This window comes from Octopus bimaculoides, chromosome 14 (assembly GCF_046866305.1).
Source record: "Octopus bimaculoides isolate indiv1 chromosome 14, ASM4686630v1, whole genome shotgun sequence".
Taxonomy (NCBI): domain Eukaryota; kingdom Metazoa; phylum Mollusca; class Cephalopoda; order Octopoda; family Octopodidae; genus Octopus; species Octopus bimaculoides.
The window spans coordinates 56,711,521-56,731,520 of record NC_142941.1 but is presented as its reverse complement, the minus strand read 5'-3'; the positions used below and the strand labels follow the sequence as shown (position 1 = coordinate 56,731,520).

Here is a 20,000-nt window from a genome sequence, read left to right as displayed (position 1 = left end):
TTGTGGTGCAAATGAAGTAGCAGCTTTTTATTTATTTTTTTTACATCTATGGTCATATCGAATTTATGACTTTTGATGGCTTCATCTCTGTATTTGCGACTTGGCATAATAACTCAGGGATAGCTACCACCTGACAAAGTCATAATAAGACCAACACATGTCTAGAGTTATCTCCCCTTTTTGCAAAAATAATGAAAATAAATGACTAAATATGTTGCATAATTGTTTCTAATTTACTTTGTGAGTGGATTTGGTTGACCAAAACTGAAAGAAGCCCATCATGCATGTGTGTTTTCCCCCTCCACTGCTTGATAATCAGCGTTGATGTGTTTACATCCCTGTAACTTAGCAGTTTGGCAAAAGAGACCAATAGACTAGGTACCAGGCTGAAGAAAGAATGTACTGGGGTTGATTCATTAGATTAAAAATTCTTGAAGGTGATGCTCCAGCATGGCCACAGTTTAATGAATGAAACAAACAAACAGTAAAAGATAAATTGTAACTAAATACTCGGCTGGGACTTTTTTTTATCACTGCCCCCAGCTGAGTCAACTGGGCAAGGGGATTTGGTGTTGAAACCCCTCAGGACTCCAGAACACATCACTGATTCCAGAACATCCCACAATGCTCTGGTCTTTGAACAGGCCTGTGATCAGGGCTTAACTAAGACCCATAAAAGCCCTGAGCAGTTAAGAGATTTTGGTGTCCCCATATATATGTAATTATAAGATATAAACAATAATAAACTATAGAATAATTTTTTATTCTTCAAAATAAAATGAAACTAACAATAATATGGAAAATAATGTTTATTTTTGTATACTTCAGCTTTATTTATATTTGTAAAGCTTTCTCCTATTTTTTTATAATTTCACGGTCTTTGATCAAATTCTCACTCACTATGACACCACGAACACTTTGAAATTATATTTCGAATCACATAAACCATTCGGAATATTATTTTAACACGTTTAAAGTGGTTTCTTTTATACTGTAAATCATTTACCATTTCTGTGGTGCCCACCATCTCCCTTGATGCCCTAAGCATGTTCTTATTTTGCTTCATGGTTAATCCAATGCTGCCTGTAATAAACAAGGTATGAATACTTGATGCCTTCAGAATATCAAATCCTGACAACAGCAAACCTGACGAGATGCTCCAAGGTTGAAAGTGCAATATTTTGGCAGATCTTTTATGATATTTGCTGAGCTGTTGTGGTTTTAACCTTCAAAGTAGTTTCCAGACAAACAGACTGTAAAATGTGTTTTCTTATTAATATTTAACACCTTTGACTGTACGAAATATTTACATATTGTGTAACTTTCTACACGATGCAGTGTAATAATATTGTTCAACATTACAAAATAATAATCGTCATTATTGCAATCATTCATCACTATTATCATAATTATCATAATCTTCCTCGTTATATCACGAAAATAGTCATTGTCGTCATCTTCATCATCATCGTTATCGTTATCACAGTAATTATCATCATAATATAACCACCACCCTTATTAGCACAATAATAACCATATGAAGAAGAATTTCCCAATGTAGGCACAAGGCCAGCAGTCTTGAAGGGATGGCTTTAGTCAATTACACCAACCCCATAACAATTAAATTCTTCACCGTTTTACTCTTCTCAAGAGAGGGTCTCATCTATTTATTATTCATTTATTTGCTAACATACACGCACGCACACACACACACACACATGCATACATACATACACATACATAGCACCACCACCACCACCACCACACCACCTTGAATTTCTAAGCTTTATTGCTTTTCTCAGCAATATATGGTAATATATAATAATACCACCCGACTTGCTTAACATTAACCAAAACCTATTTTCTTCTCACCCGCTTTCATCTCGCTCTCTATCTATCTCTCTCTCTCAAAGCTTGCTGGCTCTATGTAATTTTCAACATCTTTCCTTTTCAAAACTTAATTCCTTTACTCAGTTCAAAAAAAGGTAAAAAAAAAGAAAAAAGAAAAAGTTTAAAAAATGGTTTTATTCTCGTCTTCCTTCTTTCCCTTCTCCTCTTGTATCTTATCTGCAATTAAAAAGCTTTTGCTTCTGTGATTTCATTTCAGGTGTTGGGTGGAAGGGTGGATGCGATTAAGTGATGTGTGTGTTGTTATATTTGGTTCTATGGATCTGCAGAAAGTAAAAATGAAATCTGTGTGTGTGTGTGTGTGTGTGTGTGGATTTTGAGATATGTATGTATGTTGTCTAGATGTGTATTTGTAGTTAGGTGGTTCTGTAGATGCATATGTATGTGGATGTATGTGAACATTTGAATATGTGTGTGTGTGTGTATATATATTACAGATATATATATATGTATGTATGTATATATTATAGACACATGCTTTCTGTATTCATTGTGTGTGGGTTTGTATATGACTTGTGTAGGCATTTGTGATTGCACCATCTTAGATGCCATACTTAATTTGTTACATTTTAAAACAGAATTGAACTACATTCAATAAGAATTCTCTGAACAGAGCCAGCACCACCACTGCCACCACCACCCAAACACTTGTATGTACATGTGTGGTTGTTATATGAATATGTACGCACACACATAATGTAGAATATCATGTTGTTACTTCATTATTCTTTTGTTTTAAATTCGTCCATGATTTGTGTGTGCGTGTATATAGATATATGTATCGTGTCTACAGGAAGATATATTACATGAAGCATTTGTAAAGTTTAAGCTTGGAAACTAATTTGTTAACTAATTTAGAAATAACCTAGGTTTTTATGTTTGGAATCTTATTCTTTTGGCCACCTTACATACACACATTACATAAACAACTAACGTGTGTATGTACTGTTGCAATAAGTCTCGAGTTGTCATCTTACTTGCCAGAGATCAGACTTCTTCTCAACTGAATGCTTTCCATTTAAGTTTTAATTTGGATTTAAAAGTTATCTCCCTTACCTTTATTGGCAGGAATTAATCAATGAAGCTAATGGTTTTGTTTTCATTGTGGATGTACTTTTAATTTATTAAAGCTTTTCTGGGGTTTTTTTTTAGCGACTTATTCTATCAGTCTCTTTTGCAAAAACCACTAAGTTACGAGGATGTAAACAGACCAACACTGGATGTCAAGCAATGGAGGAGGTGACACACATGCAAGAACACATAGACGTATATGCATGCACACACACACACACACACACACGCGCGCGCGCATTGGAATTGAACCCCAAGCCACCTGGCCGCAAAGCAAGCTTCTTACCCATAAGCCATGAAATTATTTTTTAATTTATACTCCATCCTTACAATCTACTGTCTTAAAAAAAAAACATGGAATGATACAATGGCTATGTTTCTCAAAGAAAAAAGTAGGAGAGTCATGGCTGGACCCCACCCTGTTCAATCAAAAAAATACCTAGTGTTTAATCATGACTGGTGTCTGTCTGCTTTACTTTTCATCTGGCCGAAGTCAATAAAAAAAACAAAATAAATAAAGGTACCGATAATATAGCCATGTCCTTTCAATCAACTGTTCCCTTCCTGTGTAGAATTCTGCATCTTATGTAATCCAAAGAAATCAATAACAATGATCTTGATTTGTGTGTGGGTGGGTGGGGGTGGAAGGGAAGGTATTTGTTTTTAAGGCTTTGATATCTCGGAGGCACTTTGATAGGAATGTATGATGTTCATTCTTTCTCTGTGTTCACTGTGGGTGAGCCTATGATTAATGATGATGATGATGGCAATGATGATGATGAGGAGGAGGATGATGATGATGATGATGGCAATGATGATGATGATGATGATGATGGCAATGATGATGATGAGGAGGAGGATGATTTTGTTGATGTGAAGAAGAAAGTTGAAAAGAGGAATCATTGACAGATGTAGAGGTGAAGGCTTTTCTTTGTGTGTAAGTGGTTGTGGCCATGGCTGTGGTGGTGGTGGTGCTGGTAATGGCGGCGGTGGTGGTGGTGGTGGTGGTGGCAGTGGGGGTTGGGGTTATCTAATTGCTATAATTAATGTATTCAGTGAGGTCTGCGAGGTTTCCCAGAATCCATGCTGTGAAGAAGATGCTTTAACATTCTTGTGCAAGTAATTTACAGACACATGAACCAATAACACCATCACCACCGTCACCATCGTCACCACCACCACCACCACCACCGTCGTCATCATTATCATCATCATCATCATCAACATTATCAGCACCACTAACACCACTGCCCCTGCCATTGTCACTGGTTCCAGCTCACTTCGCTACCACTGCTTTCTGCTCTTTCTCTTAAAGCTTGCAGAGAGACAAGCACCAAGGAGATGAAGAATTGGTTTTGCAAGGCAGAGGAAGTAGAGCTGGGGGTGGGGGTGGGGGTAGGGTTAGGGTCGGGTAGGGATGGAACGAGTAGTGATGGAGTAGTCTTTGCGGCAAAGGAAGTTAGAGGAGGTGTGGGGAGAGGAAGGCTTGTAAAAATGGCATGGGATTCTAGTGATGGTTAGGGATGGTACAGTGGTGATGGTGATGATGATGATGGTGATGATGATCATCGTCATGGGGGGTGGTGGGACAGAAGCTTCTTCGGTGGAAGTTATGCAGTGTGCTATGGTATTGTATAGTTTGGTTTTGGTTTTGGTTTGGTATCCTATGGCACTGTGTGAGGGAGGTGTGTGTGTATGTGTACTAGGTCCCCCCCCCCCGGTTGCTATTGATGATGGTGAGGAATTCTCATCTAATGCTTCTATTCTCCATGTGTGTGTGTGTATAAGTGCAGCAGATTAAACATTGAATTACTCTTCCTACAATATTATATTATTGTTTTTTTTATTTGGTTTTATTTTGTTTTTTTCCCCCCATCTTTGTTGTTGTTGTTGTTGTTGCTGCTGCTGCTGGGGGTGGGGAATTTACATAAAGGTGGTGCTTTCCTTTTCTTTATGTTCTTTACCTTGAAAATTATGTAAGTTACACACACACACACTCTCCTCTCTCTCTCTCTCTCTCCCTCTCTGTGTGCTTATATCTATCTATCTATATATATATATATATATATATATATGTATATATTTTGTGCATGTGTGTGTGTGTGTGTGTGTATATATATATATATATATATATATATATATATATACACACACACACATACACACATGCACAAAATACATATACATACATACATGCACACAAATGCATGTTCAAATACATTATCTTTATTTTGATCTTTGCTGCTTTGTGTGCCTACACAAAACACACACACACACACACACACACACACACATGTTTAGTGTTTGTTGTTATTGTTGTAGCTCAGGCTTGTTAGAGCCTTCCTTTCTTTTCTTTAAATTCTAGGGTGTGATCTGAACGCAATTTGGTTGCTATTTGTAGAGGATCGATCTATCAAAAATGCATAGTCCTTCGTTTTTCTCATTGCCATGAGGTCCAATTTTTTTTCTCCGTGTTTTTCTCCTTGTTTTCTCCGTATTCTTTCTGTTGAAGAGCGTAGCTCGAAACGTTAAAGACTTTCTGTATTCCCAAGCGTCAAACTAATACATCCTTTTGTTGTTTACACCACCTGTCCCCGTCTGTTGTTGTTTTTTTTTCGTACATTCTCCCATATATATATATATATATATATATATGCATGCAAACACACACACACACAGGTGTGTGTATGATGGGCTTCTTTATATTTCCATCTGCCAAATCCACTCACAAGGCTTTGGTTGGCCCAAGGCTATAATAGAAGACACTTGCCCAAGGCATACATACATACATATACATCATCATCATCATCATTGTTTAATGTCCGCTTTCCATGCTGGCATGGGTTGGACAGCTTGACTGAGACCTGGCAGGCTGGGTGGCTGCACCATGCTCCAATCCGATATATTTATGTGTATACCTTGGGCAAGTGTCTTCTACTGTTAAACTTAATGTTTGAGGTTCTGATGAAGCTGTAAGGTGTCACTCAAGCACATACCTATGAGTCCATTGCATCTTACAGCAGAAACAGCTGCAAGCTAATGAAGTTCAAAAGATAATCGTTTATTCCTTTGTCATCTATTTTTCTTACACGCACACACAAATACCAGTAACCTACCGGTGTCATGTAGCCAACTTTTGTTTTAGAGCCTTCCCACCCTATGTACTGCACTCGGTTATATTGACAACACTGCCTTCCTTCTACTACTACTACTACTCCCGTTCCTCCTCACCCAAATTTCTGATCTTATCCCCAATATTTAACAATCATCATCATCATCATCATCATCATCATCATCATCGTAATTTCTGTACAACATTAAAATTCCTGATCAATAAATTTCTAAAATGGAAACTGATTCCATTCTCAATTATTCATGAATAGTTAGAAACATTGTTTCCCTTTCTCTTTTGTTTCCTCGGCATTATGTAATGGTGGTGGCAGTGGCGATGGTGGTGGGAAAGCGGCAGCAACAGCAGCAGCAGCAGCAGGGAAGAACTGGGGATGTAGAGCGGGAGGGGAAATTGAAGGTGGTGGTGGTCGGGGGGGGGGGGGGCGGTTGAAGTTAGCTTGTGTACAAAACATCTCCAGCATCACCGCTATCACCACCGCCGCCACCACTACCACCGCTTCACCCACAGCTTCCGCCCACCCCTACACCCGCAGCACACACCATGCCTTCCAGAATGGTCGGACAGTATCAAATCAGAATTAAGTTAAGCTGCCATCATCATCATCATCATCACCATCGTCATCATCATCATCATCATCGCTGTCGTCGTTGTTGTTGTTGTTGTAGTCATTTTTGTTATCATCAACATCAGCAGCAGCAGGTAGTGTCATCATCATCATTATCATCATTAAGATCATCTGATTAAATATCAGTTCCCCCCCCCCCCCCCACATGCATGCATCCATGCCTGCATGGGTTTCAAGAGGTCTGCTTGGTCCTTCACTGTCGCCATAGTAACCGAAATGGGAGAGCTAAAGGTGTTGAAGTGACGAAAGCAATATACTGCTGTATCAAACACACACACACACACACACACACACACACACACACACACACACACACACACACACAAAATCTGCGTGTGTATGTGTGGGGGTATATTCTTTTATTTGTTTCAGTCGTTTGACTGCGGCCATGCTGGAGCACCGCCTTTAGTCGAGCAAATCGGCTCCAGGACTTTTAATCTTTGTAAGCCCAGTACTTATTCTATCGGTCTGTTTTGCCGAACCGCTAAGTTACAGGGATGTAAACACACCAACATCGGTTGTCAAGCGATGTTGGGGAGACAAACACAGACACACAAACATATACATATATCATCATCATCGTCATTGTCGCTTAACATCCGACGACAGGCTTCTTTCAGTTTCCGTCTACCAAATCCACTCACAAGGCTTTGGTCAGCCCGAGGTTATAGTGGAAGACACTTGCCCAAGGTGCCATGCAGTGGAACTGAACCCAGAACCATGTGGATGGTAAGCAAGCTACTTACCACACAGCCACTCCTATATATATATTTTTTTATTCAAAATTGTTCTGAGTTCCAGCCTTGTTCAAATCAACTTTGTGGTCATTTTAAGTAGTTGAGTCTCTTATATCTATGCTCTTACATCACTCCGATTGTAACGGGAATGAGTGAGAGTATGACGGGGTGCTGAAAAGTTCCTGGATTTTGGTAAAAGAAAATACTGGAGGGTCAGTTAATTATGATTTTATCCAACATATTCCCCTCTCAGGTTCACACACTTATTGCAGTAGTCCTTCAGTTTTTGTAACTCAGAAAGTTGGGCCTCTAACCAAGCCTTTCACGATACCCTTAAAACCAGGAACTTTTCAGCGCCTCCTCATATATATGAATGGCTCTTGGTTGCAAGCATAAACACAGACCTCGGCTAACTGTTAATAACCAGCCAGGCCGGAAAATGAACCACTGATCCTACAGTTGGATTGGTTGTTGTCTGATAGATATTCTGTCCACTCAAACCATCCAATACCATTCCCACATACTGCACATGAAACAACAACAACAACAACAACAGTGGCAACAAATAACAAAATAAACAGTATGAAAATAATCGATATTTCTCAATTTTATCATACTTTGCAAGAAATGTAGAACATTCTGCAGAAGAACACTTGGCAGAAGAATCTGTATTTGGCAGTAGGTGGGGGAGGGGGTGAATTGGAGGAGGAGGAGGGTGGAAAGTCCAAGGACATTAATATGATTTATGTTTAAGCTCTTCCTTGTAACTCCAAATAAATTATTTTTCACTAATTCTTCGGGTTTTTTTTTTATTTTCTTTCGTATTTTCACATATTTTTTTTTTTCTGGTCGGGGTTTCTTCACCCGCCCCCTCCCCCACCATTCCTGCCACCTCACTCATGTTCTCGATCCCTTTATTAATATTTTATTTGTTGTTGTTGTTGTTGCTTCTGCTGCTGCTGCTGTTGTGGTTGTTATTTTGTTTATTTTAGTTTTTAATTTAATTTTATTTATTCTTTTCATCTCAAATATCCTCTGCCCACCACTCATGGAAATTTTTTCTTTTTTTTTTTGCCCATTTTCATCTTTTTTTTTCCTGCTTTATTTATTTATTTATTTATTTATTTATTCCTGTTGTTTGCGTCATCATCCATTTTTTAAAATTTTATTTTATTTTATTTTAATTTCTTTTTTTTTTTTCCCTTAACTTTCCCATCCTCTCATGTTTCATCAACACTATCTCCTCATTTCCTCTTTCAGCATTGTCGTTGTCTTGTCTTCTCTTTACCTTCTTTATTTTTTTTTTTTTTTTTCGAAATTTCAAATTTTTTTTTTCTTTCATCACCCCCCCCCCGTCCATTACCACCACACTCCCCTTCATCTCTTTGCCTGTTGTTTCCCTTCCCCACCCCCACCAATCCATCTCTATCATTGTCTTCTTGCTGTCCTAACCATTGTCAGTCATCTCATTCCATCCTTCTTATTACCTCACCTTTTCTTTTTTCCCTTCGTTAGAGCCGTTCATTCTCATTTAAACTATTCCATCATCTCTTTTTCACTTTGTTATTTCAATCTCATCTGTTTTCCTTTTCTTCCCCCCCCCCCACTCCGTCATCATCTCTTTCCATTTTCTTTTCATCTATGTCTTGTCTTTTTTCTCTCTCTCTCTCTTTCACTCGTTTCATCTACATTATCGTTATTCTTGTTTTCTTTTGCTTATTTTTCCTAAATTTATGTTACTAGTACAGTTTATCTTTTTTTGTTTCTCATCTCTATTAATCTTTTCCATTTTATTTATTTATTTCTCTTCTATTCTCATATTCTGTCTTTTTATGTCATCTTGTTTCACCTAACTTGCAATCTCATTTCACCCTAGCTTGTAATTGTTTTTTATCTATGTTGTCTTGTCATTTTCTTGCTTATTTTGTCAAATCATTTTCTCTCTTTTATCATCTCCTTTTTGCCTTTCTTTTTTTTTGTTTTATATTTATTTCCTTATCATTTATTTTCATCATCATCATCATCGTAATAATCATCATTTTCTTTCCTTGTTTACAACTTAACTATCATCTCTTTCCTACTGTTATCATTTTGTCTTCTTTGCTTTCATCTCACATCCTCTTCTCTGACATCTCAGTTTTCTCTTTGTCGTCATTCTGTCCCATTTTCATCATCATCATCATCATCCATCCATTTTTCTATGCCAGCACAGCTCAGACAGTACATGTTGAGGAAGATTTTCTATAACTGGGTGCCCTTCTTGTTACCAACCATCACCTTTTCCCAAGCAAGGTTAATATATCAAATGACCAAACATGTTTTCCATGGTGCTGCTCCTTTAAAACCATGCACCCACACACACACATCTATACACATATGACAGGCTTCTTTCAGTTTCTGTCTACCAAATTCACTCAAGTCTTTGGTTCACCTGGAGTTATAGTAGAAGACAATTGCCCCAAGGTGACATGCAGTGGAATTGAACCTTAGACCACATGGTTGAAAAGCTTGCTTCCCAACTACATAGTTTTAGATTCAGGCTCCCTTGGATGGCATCTTGAACAGGTGTCTTCTACTATTAATCTCAGACCAACCAAAGCCTTGTGAGTGGATCTGGTAAATGGAAATGCAAAGAAGCCAGCCACATATATATATATATTTATATATATATATATATATATAAATTATTTAAAATTATAATACAGGGTATCAAGAGATACCACCACGCTGAAAAAAATAGCAGTCAAATCCTGACTCTAAAACCACAATAAATGTCCACATGGCACGAGTAGTGAAGACGAAGACCAAATAAACCAGTAAAAATAATAAGATTGGTCTTCGTCTTCACTACTCGTGCCATGTGGACATTTATTGTGGTTTTAGAATCAGAATTTGACTGCTATTTTTTTCAGCGTGGTGGTATCTCTTGATACCCTGTATTATAATTTTAAATAATTATTACCTTTGATGGTTTTTATTCCCATGCTGACCACTTGATAGGATCAATATTTTAAATATCGATCTTATCCTTATTTATATAAATATATATATATATATATATATATATATATATATATATATATATATATAAATCGAAGGTAGGATAGAAAGAACACAACAAATGGAAACCAACAAAACACAACATGCAGAAAAATAAACGATAGAATGACAAACAGCAAACAGGACAAAAACAAGATACACGGATCATTGGCAGCCGGTTTCCTCATCAGTCGGAGTCCGGAAAGTCCTTGTAGTTTCGCACCCCTTATAAAACAAGACAGGAAGTAGGAAAAAATTGTTGGTATTATTTATTCACCAACTCTTTGTTCTGTTATAACACTGCAATCAATATTTCCAGAATTTTCAACTCTAATCTGTACCTCACATCAATACAACAACTACATACTAGATTGTAATGTTGGGATTAGCAGATGTACTTCAAGAGGATGCAGCTTGGATTTTCCCCTACCTGCAAAACATCACTACACCCACACACACACACACACACACACACATACACACATAGTGTGTGTTTGTGTTTGTGTCTCCTTATCGTGACGTCACATGATAGTTGTAAATAAATGTGTCTGTCATGACAAACGAATCAGTGTCGTTCATTTTCAGTCTTCTTTGGAAACCTGTCTGATCTTGAGCAGATACAACCTTGCTTGGAAACAGGCAAGGGTTGGCGACAGGAAGAGCATCTGTCTGTAGAAAATCTCACTAAACTCCACCCAATCCATGCAACCACTAACCACAGAAAAATGGGTAGTAGAATGATGATTCTTGGATCAGGGCTGATCATGGACTTGAGAACAAAAACAATCTTTGACATCACCATATTCCTTTTATTTCAAGATTACTGTTTCCAATTTTACCAATTTTCCCCCCACCTTTCCATCCTCCTAGACATCCCCTCTCTTTCATAGTTATATTTGCATTTATCGTTTTTCTTTTCTTTTTTTTTTCCTCACATTCAATTCCAAACTATTGCCAAATTTACATGTTTGTGAAGAATATTTTGCTCTCCTGAAAAACGATTCTTCTGTCTCTCTCTCTCTCTCTCTCCATTCCCCCCTCTCTCTCTCTCTCTCCATTCCCCCCCTCTCTCTCTCTCTCTCTCTCTCTCTGCTTCTACCACTCTGCGACTCTCAACTAATGTCACCACCCCTCCTCTCCTCACTACAGCCACCACCACCACCACCACCACCACCACACTGTACACAAGATACAGCAACAACATTCTTTAGTTTCCATGGAATGATAAAGTAGATTCCCAGTTACTTCCTGTCAGATAATTAAACTGGATGTTGCAAAACCTCATCTCCACCCCTTCCGCGCCATGCCATGCCATGCCACACCACCACCACCACCACAATACTCACCACTACTGCCAACACTACTACTGCTGCTGTGGCCTCCACCACCATTATCATTATCATCAATCTTGACCACTACCACCTACAACAACAACAACAACAACAACCAATATTGACTACCACCAACACTAATATCACTAGTACAACCATCATCACCATCGTTGCTATTACTACCACCACCACCACCACCACCATCCACTAATACCACCTTCATCACTACCACTTCCTCTACTACTCCCATCTTCAACACCACAGCAATCATCATCATCATCGTCGTCATCACAGTTTGTCTCTGCTGCTTTGTTGAAATATTGTATACAACTAGGTTAACTGCTTTCCTTTCCTTTCCTTCCTTGTGCCCACATTAGAAGTCGTCATCATCATCATCATCATCATCATCATCATCATCATTCTTGCCTTAGCAGCAGTAGCAGCAGTAACATCTTTATCACTTTAATCTTCATCAGCATTATCATCATCTTGATTATCATTATCCTCATCACTGGGTAATGAGCAGTTCTGTCACTAGCAAACTGTGACATCATCATCATCACCATGCCCATCACCATCATCATCATCACCAAGTTCCCCATCTTCACCACACTCACCATTATCATCATCATCATCATCATCACCTTAACAATCAATTGATATCAACACCACCAACACCACCCTGTCATCACTTTCAACAACCTCATTACCATCATCATCATCATCACTACCTCTCAGAAGCTGGGCAAGGAGAGGATTGATGCTTGGGTGGAGAGCGGCTACTGCAATACGACCAAACATTGCTTCTCTTCCTTCAAGACTCAGCCATAAAGTCAGATGCTTCCACTTTGAAAGCTAATCCAATCTGACAGGTTTTCACGTCTTCCTTAGTTTTTTTTTTGGGGGGGGGGGGTCCTTTTAGAGAGAGATAGAGAAGTAGAGAGGGTTTTTGTTTTTTTTATTTCCATCATATATTATTATTATTATTATTATTATTATTCAGATCACTGCCTGGAATCGTGCCTATGGCGTAGTGGTTAAGAGTGTGGGCTACCAACCCCAAGATTCCAAGTTCGATTCCAGGCAGTAACTTGAATAATAATAATAATAATAACAATAACATCGAAAAATACCTTAGGAATTGGAACCCAGGCTCGAAATTTCCCCAAGACACCTGATGAAGGCTGGAGGGTATATCAGCCAAAACGTTATGTTAACAACAAAGAAGACAAAAATCCATCAAATGTAAATAATGTACATAATTCCTCATCTCTTAAATATATGTGTTGCTATAGTTTAGTCCTTGGTCAGCTATGTTCAGAGCAATTCTGTGGTCAAAGGCATGCCACTAATGACCTTTACAACTCGGTTTTCTTTTCAAAAGTACAGTAGGCACAGGTGTGGCTGTGTGGTAAGAAGCTTGCTTCCCAACCACATGGTTCCGAGTTCAGTCCCACTGTGTGGCACCTTGGACAAGCGTCTTCTGTTGTAGCCTCAGGTCGACTATCACCTTGAGAGTGAATTTGGTAGACGGAAACTGAAAGAAGCCTGCTGTATAAGTGTATGTGTGTATATATAGATATGTGTGTGCAAACGTGTGTTTGTCCCCCAACACCACTTGACAACTGATGTTGATGTGTTTATGTTCCTGTAACTTAGCAGTTCAGCAAAAGAGATCGATAGAATACACACCAGGCTTTAAAAATAAAATAAGGACTGGGGTCAATTCATTCAACTAAAATTTCTTCAAGGTGGTGCCCCAGCATGGCCGCAGTCTAATGACTGCAACAAGCAAAAGATATCTGATGCGAACCAAGTCCCTGGTCAGTTGTGGTCAAACAGTGGGGTGGGTGGGTGACACACACACACACACACACATAATGCCATCCCATCTCCCAGTTTCCATCTACCAAATTCACTCATTGGTCATCTTGGACTTAAAGTAGAAGGCATTTGCTCAAAGTGCCACCACGCAGTGGGATTGAACCTGGAATCACATGGCTGCAAAGTGAATCTTCTTAACCACGCAGCCATGCCTGCACACACACACACACATACACACACACACACACACACACACACACACACACACACACACATATAAAGCATTATTAACTCCATATTGTCCTTTAATGTTTTCATTATCGTTATTGATTTCATTGGGGTGGAAAATGGTGATTGATGTTTTTCTTTTTTGTTTCAATGTTTGTTAACATTTTTTTGTTCTTTTTCCCTTTCTGTTACCACAAACTGGTATAAACCATATTTACTGGTAATAATGAATTGAATATCGTTAGTTAGGTAAATAGAAAATTGATAGATAATTGATAAATAGCTATGTAATTGATAAGTCGATAGATTAGATTACAGATTATATTAGATTATAGATTAGATTAGAGTACAGATTATACACTAGATTAGATTTCGGATTAAATTTAGATTATGGATTATATTGGATTATAGATAAGATAACAGATTAAATTTGATTATAGATTATGGATTATATTAGACTATAGATTAGATTACAGATTAAATTGGATTATAGGTTATGAACTATATCAGTTTATAGATTAGATTAAATTATAGATAGATTAAATTACAGATTAAATTAGGTTATAGATTAGATTAGATTATAGATTAGATTATAGATAGATTAGATTAGATTCCTCATTAGATTACAGATTAGATTTGGATTAGATTAGCTACATTTAGATTATTGGGATTAACTCTTTGTGTGAGAGAGAAGAAATAACTTTTGCCAGCTATAGGCCACCAATATTCCACTTAAAATCTCTATTTCCCATTTTCTTAGTACATACAAAAATTGATTGATAGGCAGACAGATTAAATGGACAGGCAGATAGTTTAGAGTAATGAGTATGCTATTTTTTTCCCAAAGACATATCTCAAAAGTTTGCTGGGTATCCTAGAGTATGAGGGTTTCATTTGTTATCAGCTAGTTTTATCTCCAGTGGAAGATCTTTATGCTAAATTTTTCCCAAAACTTAGTCAGGTGTCTGTGTTAGAAATCATTACTTATCATATCAGAATTGTTTGCACTCTGGACAAGATGCTTTGTGGTATTCTGTCTGTTTTTTTGTTCTGAGTTCAAATTCTGCCAAGGTTGAGTTTGCCTCTCATCCTTTTGGGGTTGATAAATTAAGTTCCTGTTGTGCACTGGGGTTGATGTTATCAATTTGCCCCCCCCCCATGTAGGTCTTGTGCCTATAGTAGAAAGGATCATTATCATTATCGACCCCAAAAGGATGAAAGGCAAAGTCGACCTCAGCGGAATTTGACAATCTGAGTTCAGATCCTATTGAGGTTTACTTCACTTTTCTTTCATCCTCTCCGGGTCAATGAAATAAAGTACCTGTCAAGTACTGGAGTTGACGTAATCGACTTACTGCCTCTCATCAAAACTGCCAGCTTTATGCAAAATTTACAAAGAATTATTATTGTTATTAAGGTGGAAAACTGACAGGATTGTTAGCACATCAGAGAAGATGCATAGCAGTATGTTGTCCATCTTTAGGTTCTGAGTTCAAATTCTACCAGGATCAACTTTGTCTTTCATCTTTTCAGAGTAAATAAAATGTGTACCAGTTGAGCACTAGAGTCGATGCAACCAACTTGTACCCTCTCCCCGAAAATTTCTGGCCTTGGTGCCAGAATTTGAAACCCTTATTATTATTATTATTATTGTTGTTGGTGTTGTTGATATTGAGATTTGTTTGTTTTCTTTGTGTCATTTCAGGTTCCTTATGAACTGTTGAATAAAAAATTTCGTTCTGCTCAGAAAAACATCGACCGTGAGATTTCTCATCTACAAATTGTTGGTAATGACTTGGAGAAGTGCCTGCAGAAGAAGCCTGTCACCGTTGGAGAGGTTACAAAAGCCCTTGATTCAGTCGTCGAAAAACTGACCTTTCTTAAACGCAAGGTAAGTGACTGACAAAAGAAGCAGTTATCTCATTCTAATCTAGACAAGACTACAGAGTCTCGTTTTCTTGGCTTGAAATATTCTATAAGGATACTTACATACTTCGTTTACTCTTCCATCTTTTTGGTTCGACCTTCTTATATATTTTATTTGTAATTTGGTTGTTTGATCTGACCCTTTTGCTTATCAGGCTTTCATATAAATATTAATATTATTATTATTATTATTATTATTATTATTATTATTATTAATATTGACTGAGAAAGCAGCTCGTGCTGTCAAAGTCACACTGTGGTACAAATATACGAAGTCCAATATACCTATCATGTGTGTGTATATGTTTATGTAAATAATACATAACTGAAAAACTCAGAGTAGCAACGGAGTTCAGTATATAGGAATGTATGTATAAACAGGTATATAGGCAGGTGTATATAATAAGAAGCAGCTTCTACTGGCTACCTGAATTAAACTTTTCACCTAATCACTCACTGTACACAATCAGGGTTGTAACCAAATCTCAACTAATATCTGAATGCCATTGAAGAGGGAGGGAGACCCCATGTTGTTTTTAAGTCCTAAATATTAGATACAACATTGTTAGCATTCAAGGCAGCAGGCTTGTGACTAAGATAGTTAATCTGTATTCTTTGTTAGAACAACAGCAGACTTCATGCAATGTATTTTCTCAAAAGCTTACTCGGCAGTGTCCAGGGCTGATCAAACAATTGCAAGCTTACAAATATATATGGTTAGGGGGGATCGTTTTTAATGGCTAAAATAGAAATGAGAAACTATGCATACATGTATACAGTTACATATGTGTGTGTGTGTCATATACATACGTATGTGTGTGTGTGTATTACCAAATATGAAGATAGCACAAGAAAGGTTTAATGCAATATAACTTTGTGTGAGAATGCAAATGATGCTAGTCCTTGACATTCTCATAAAAGAAAGGGTGCCAGAGCAGAGAGCGAGGTAGGGACATTCACTACATATCATGGACATCATCAGCCATGAATGCTATTACCAACAACACCCCTGCTATCATCGTTAGCACCATCCCTACCACTGCCACCACCATACATGTCAGAAATATTCTGAAAAGGGGGAAAAAAAACAGGCCTTTGACCATATAAGTCTGTTCAATGAAGCCTGATCTGGGGGCTTGAGAAACGCCATGGTGTTTATTGTTTATTACACTGCAGTCTCTATGCAATAAACTGCCACATGGCAATGTAAGTGTGTGTGTGTGTGTGAAAGAGAAAGAGAGAGACAGAGAGAGAGAGAAAGAGAGGCTTGGTGCTGGAGCAGGTTGAATGCCTAGAAATGGTTCTGTGTGTTAGAGATTTCTTTTGAGCAACGGAAGAAACATTTGATCATGGCGAGGTGGAGAATTTCATTGTGGTCGCAGCCGCTGTACAGCTAACCCCCAACCTTGACTCTAACACAACATTTGCATCAGCAACAACACATCATAGTGTGAATATATAAAAAGAATAACATATATTGTGTGTGTGTGTGTGTGTATGTAGATGTGTATATGTATGTATGTAGCTGTATATATATATTTATGTATGTACAGATATGTATGTATACATACATATGCATGTATATGTATGTATGTAGTTGTATATATATTTATGTATGTACAGATATGTATGTATGTATAGATATGCATGTATACATATATATTTATGTATGTATGCGTATGTATATTTGTATATATATGTTTATATATTTATATGAATATATTTACATACATATATATTATCATCATCGTCATCATTTATTGTCTGCTTTCCATGCTGGCATGGGTTAGATGGTTTAACTAGAACTGGTAAATCAGAGAACTGCACCAAGTTCCAGGCCACATTCCTAGTGCCCCCACCCCCAACTAACCATCACAAACACAGACCTCTTTCTGAAGCAAATTCAAAGCAACTGTATTTCACAAACAGAACTTAACCTAGGGAACCCATTGTTTTGTTGTTTTTACATGAATCACTACCCCATTATTGCCCCCTTGGAACTTTCCACCACACTCGGGGGGTGGGGGTGCAATACTGCCCACTTTGGGAACCACTTGGCTAAAGGCTTCTACTATACCCACAGGTTGACCAAAGCCTTGTGAGTAGATTTTGGGGATGGGAACCAAAAGAAGCTTCACATATACATACATGTGTGTGTGAGTGAGTGTGTGTGTGTTTACATGCACAGGTGTGCATGCCTCTGTGTCTGTCCCCTACGACAGCTTGACAACCAGCATTGGTTAATTTACGTTTTTATAACTTAGTGGTTCAACAAAAGAGACCATTAGAATAAGTACCTAACTTAAAAAACAAATCCTGGGGTTGATTTGTTCGATTAAAAACCTTCAAGGCAATGCCCCAGCATGGCCACAGTCGAACAGCAGAAACAAATAAAAGATAAAACAAGATGAAAAAAGAAAGAAGATAAAAGCCATAAAGACATACATAATATAGTAGAAAAACAGTGATATTGGGTAATTCATTAATTTGTCTTTTGTATGTGCAGTCATTGTCTAATTTGCTGATGTAGACATCAATGTTTAATATAATTAGCGTATTTATCTGTCTTACTTGTTGTAGCTTTGGTGAGTAAAATAAGATCATCTCATCCATTAATGAAACACTTTTATTAAATTCTTTCAGAAGATGAAAGTATGCATCAGTTACTCCTATTATTGGTATATGGACATCTTTAACCCTTTTCAATTCCAGCCTGCCTCAGACCAGCTGGCTCTATGGCACAAATTTCCTGGTTTAAAGAGATCTGAATTATAAACCCTCCATCGAAACAAAAATTTCATATTAATTTAGGTGCCGGCATGGCTGTGTGGTTAAGGAGTTTGCTTCTCAACTACATGGTTTCAGGTTCAGTCCCACTGTGTGGTACTCTGGGCAAGTATCTTCTATAAATCTGGGCCAACAAAAGCCTTGTGAGTGGATTTGGTAGACAAAAACTAAAAGAAGTTCATCATATATATATATATATATATATATATATATATATATATATGTATATATATATATATATATATATATATATATATATATATAGGCATATGTGTGCATCAGTGTGTGTGTCTGTGTGTGTGCATGTACATGTGTTTGTCACATCATCATCATACATGTATGTATATGCTTACATACGTCCATGTATATGAGCTGGCAGAATTGTTAGCATGCCAGGCGAAATTCTTTGTGGCATTTCATTCATCTTTAAGTCCTGAGTTTAAATTCCTCCAAAGTTGTTGTTTATGCCAGGTCGCCTGATTGGCTTCCGTGCTGGTGGCACGTAAAAAGCACCATCCAAACGTGATCGATGTCGTAGGTTAGCCTACATGTAGAAATGTGACTTCATTTTGAAATCCCCCCCTGAGGAAATACCCAACTGACTGGTTTCAAATTTGGGAATTTGAACCGAATTTTATTTCTGTAATTGAATTGATTGGGTGTGGAAACAGCTGTAGGCAGGAATTTCTCAGTATGAATTTGAATGCCTTTAAATAAATAACAACTGTAAGTCAAATTTATCCATTTTCTTCATTTTCACATTTTCACACACACATACACACATATATGTTGCTTGTTTTTCCACCATACTTTGGCCTTTCAACACTTGGCATACAGTCACCTTCATCACCTTCCTCTTGGTAGGGACCTTTTTCCACTTCCTTTTTCTTTGTTCTTTTCTGTCATGCCAGTGATGAAGAAACCTCACTGCTGCTAAGTGGCACAAAAAATTAAAACAAAAAAACACTTAGTACACACTATGGAGTGGTTGGTATCAGGAAGGGCTTGCAGTCGTAGAAACAATGCCAAAGATTGCATTTGGAGCACAGTGTAACCCTATAGTTCACTGGTTCCCTGTCAAACCATTCTATTCATGCTAACATGGAAAGCGAACATTAAATAATGATGATGGCGAATATAAGTTACGGTCTTCTTTGCTGCTAAGACTTTAGTCTTTGCTTGGTTGACTATGAAGTCTATCAATTGTAGGCATTGCTTTCAAGTGTGGAATTTCTTCCCTAAATCTCTGACCAATTCATTTATGAAAACTAGGTCAGCAGTAAGCAAAAAGTTCCTCTTTATCACCAGCCTTGCACTCCAGGCCTACATTATCCAGTGAATTCCTTCCCGTTCTGAGATACTAGAGTGTGTGATTAGAAGGAAGTTTTAGC

At 37.7% G+C, this 20,000-nt stretch overlaps 1 protein-coding gene across 1 annotated transcript in view; it reads left to right on the top strand.

Moving 5' to 3' along the window:
• The window catches only part of LOC106874731 (E3 ubiquitin-protein transferase MAEA), a 338,771-nt gene that overhangs the window by 168,576 nt on the left and 150,195 nt on the right, over positions 1-20,000 (top strand). The window contains exon 2 of the mRNA XM_089363042.1: positions 15,602-15,787. Within this exon, the coding sequence (XP_089219168.1) occupies positions 15,602-15,787 (186 nt within the window). The remainder of the gene's footprint in view (positions 1-15,601; positions 15,788-20,000) is intronic.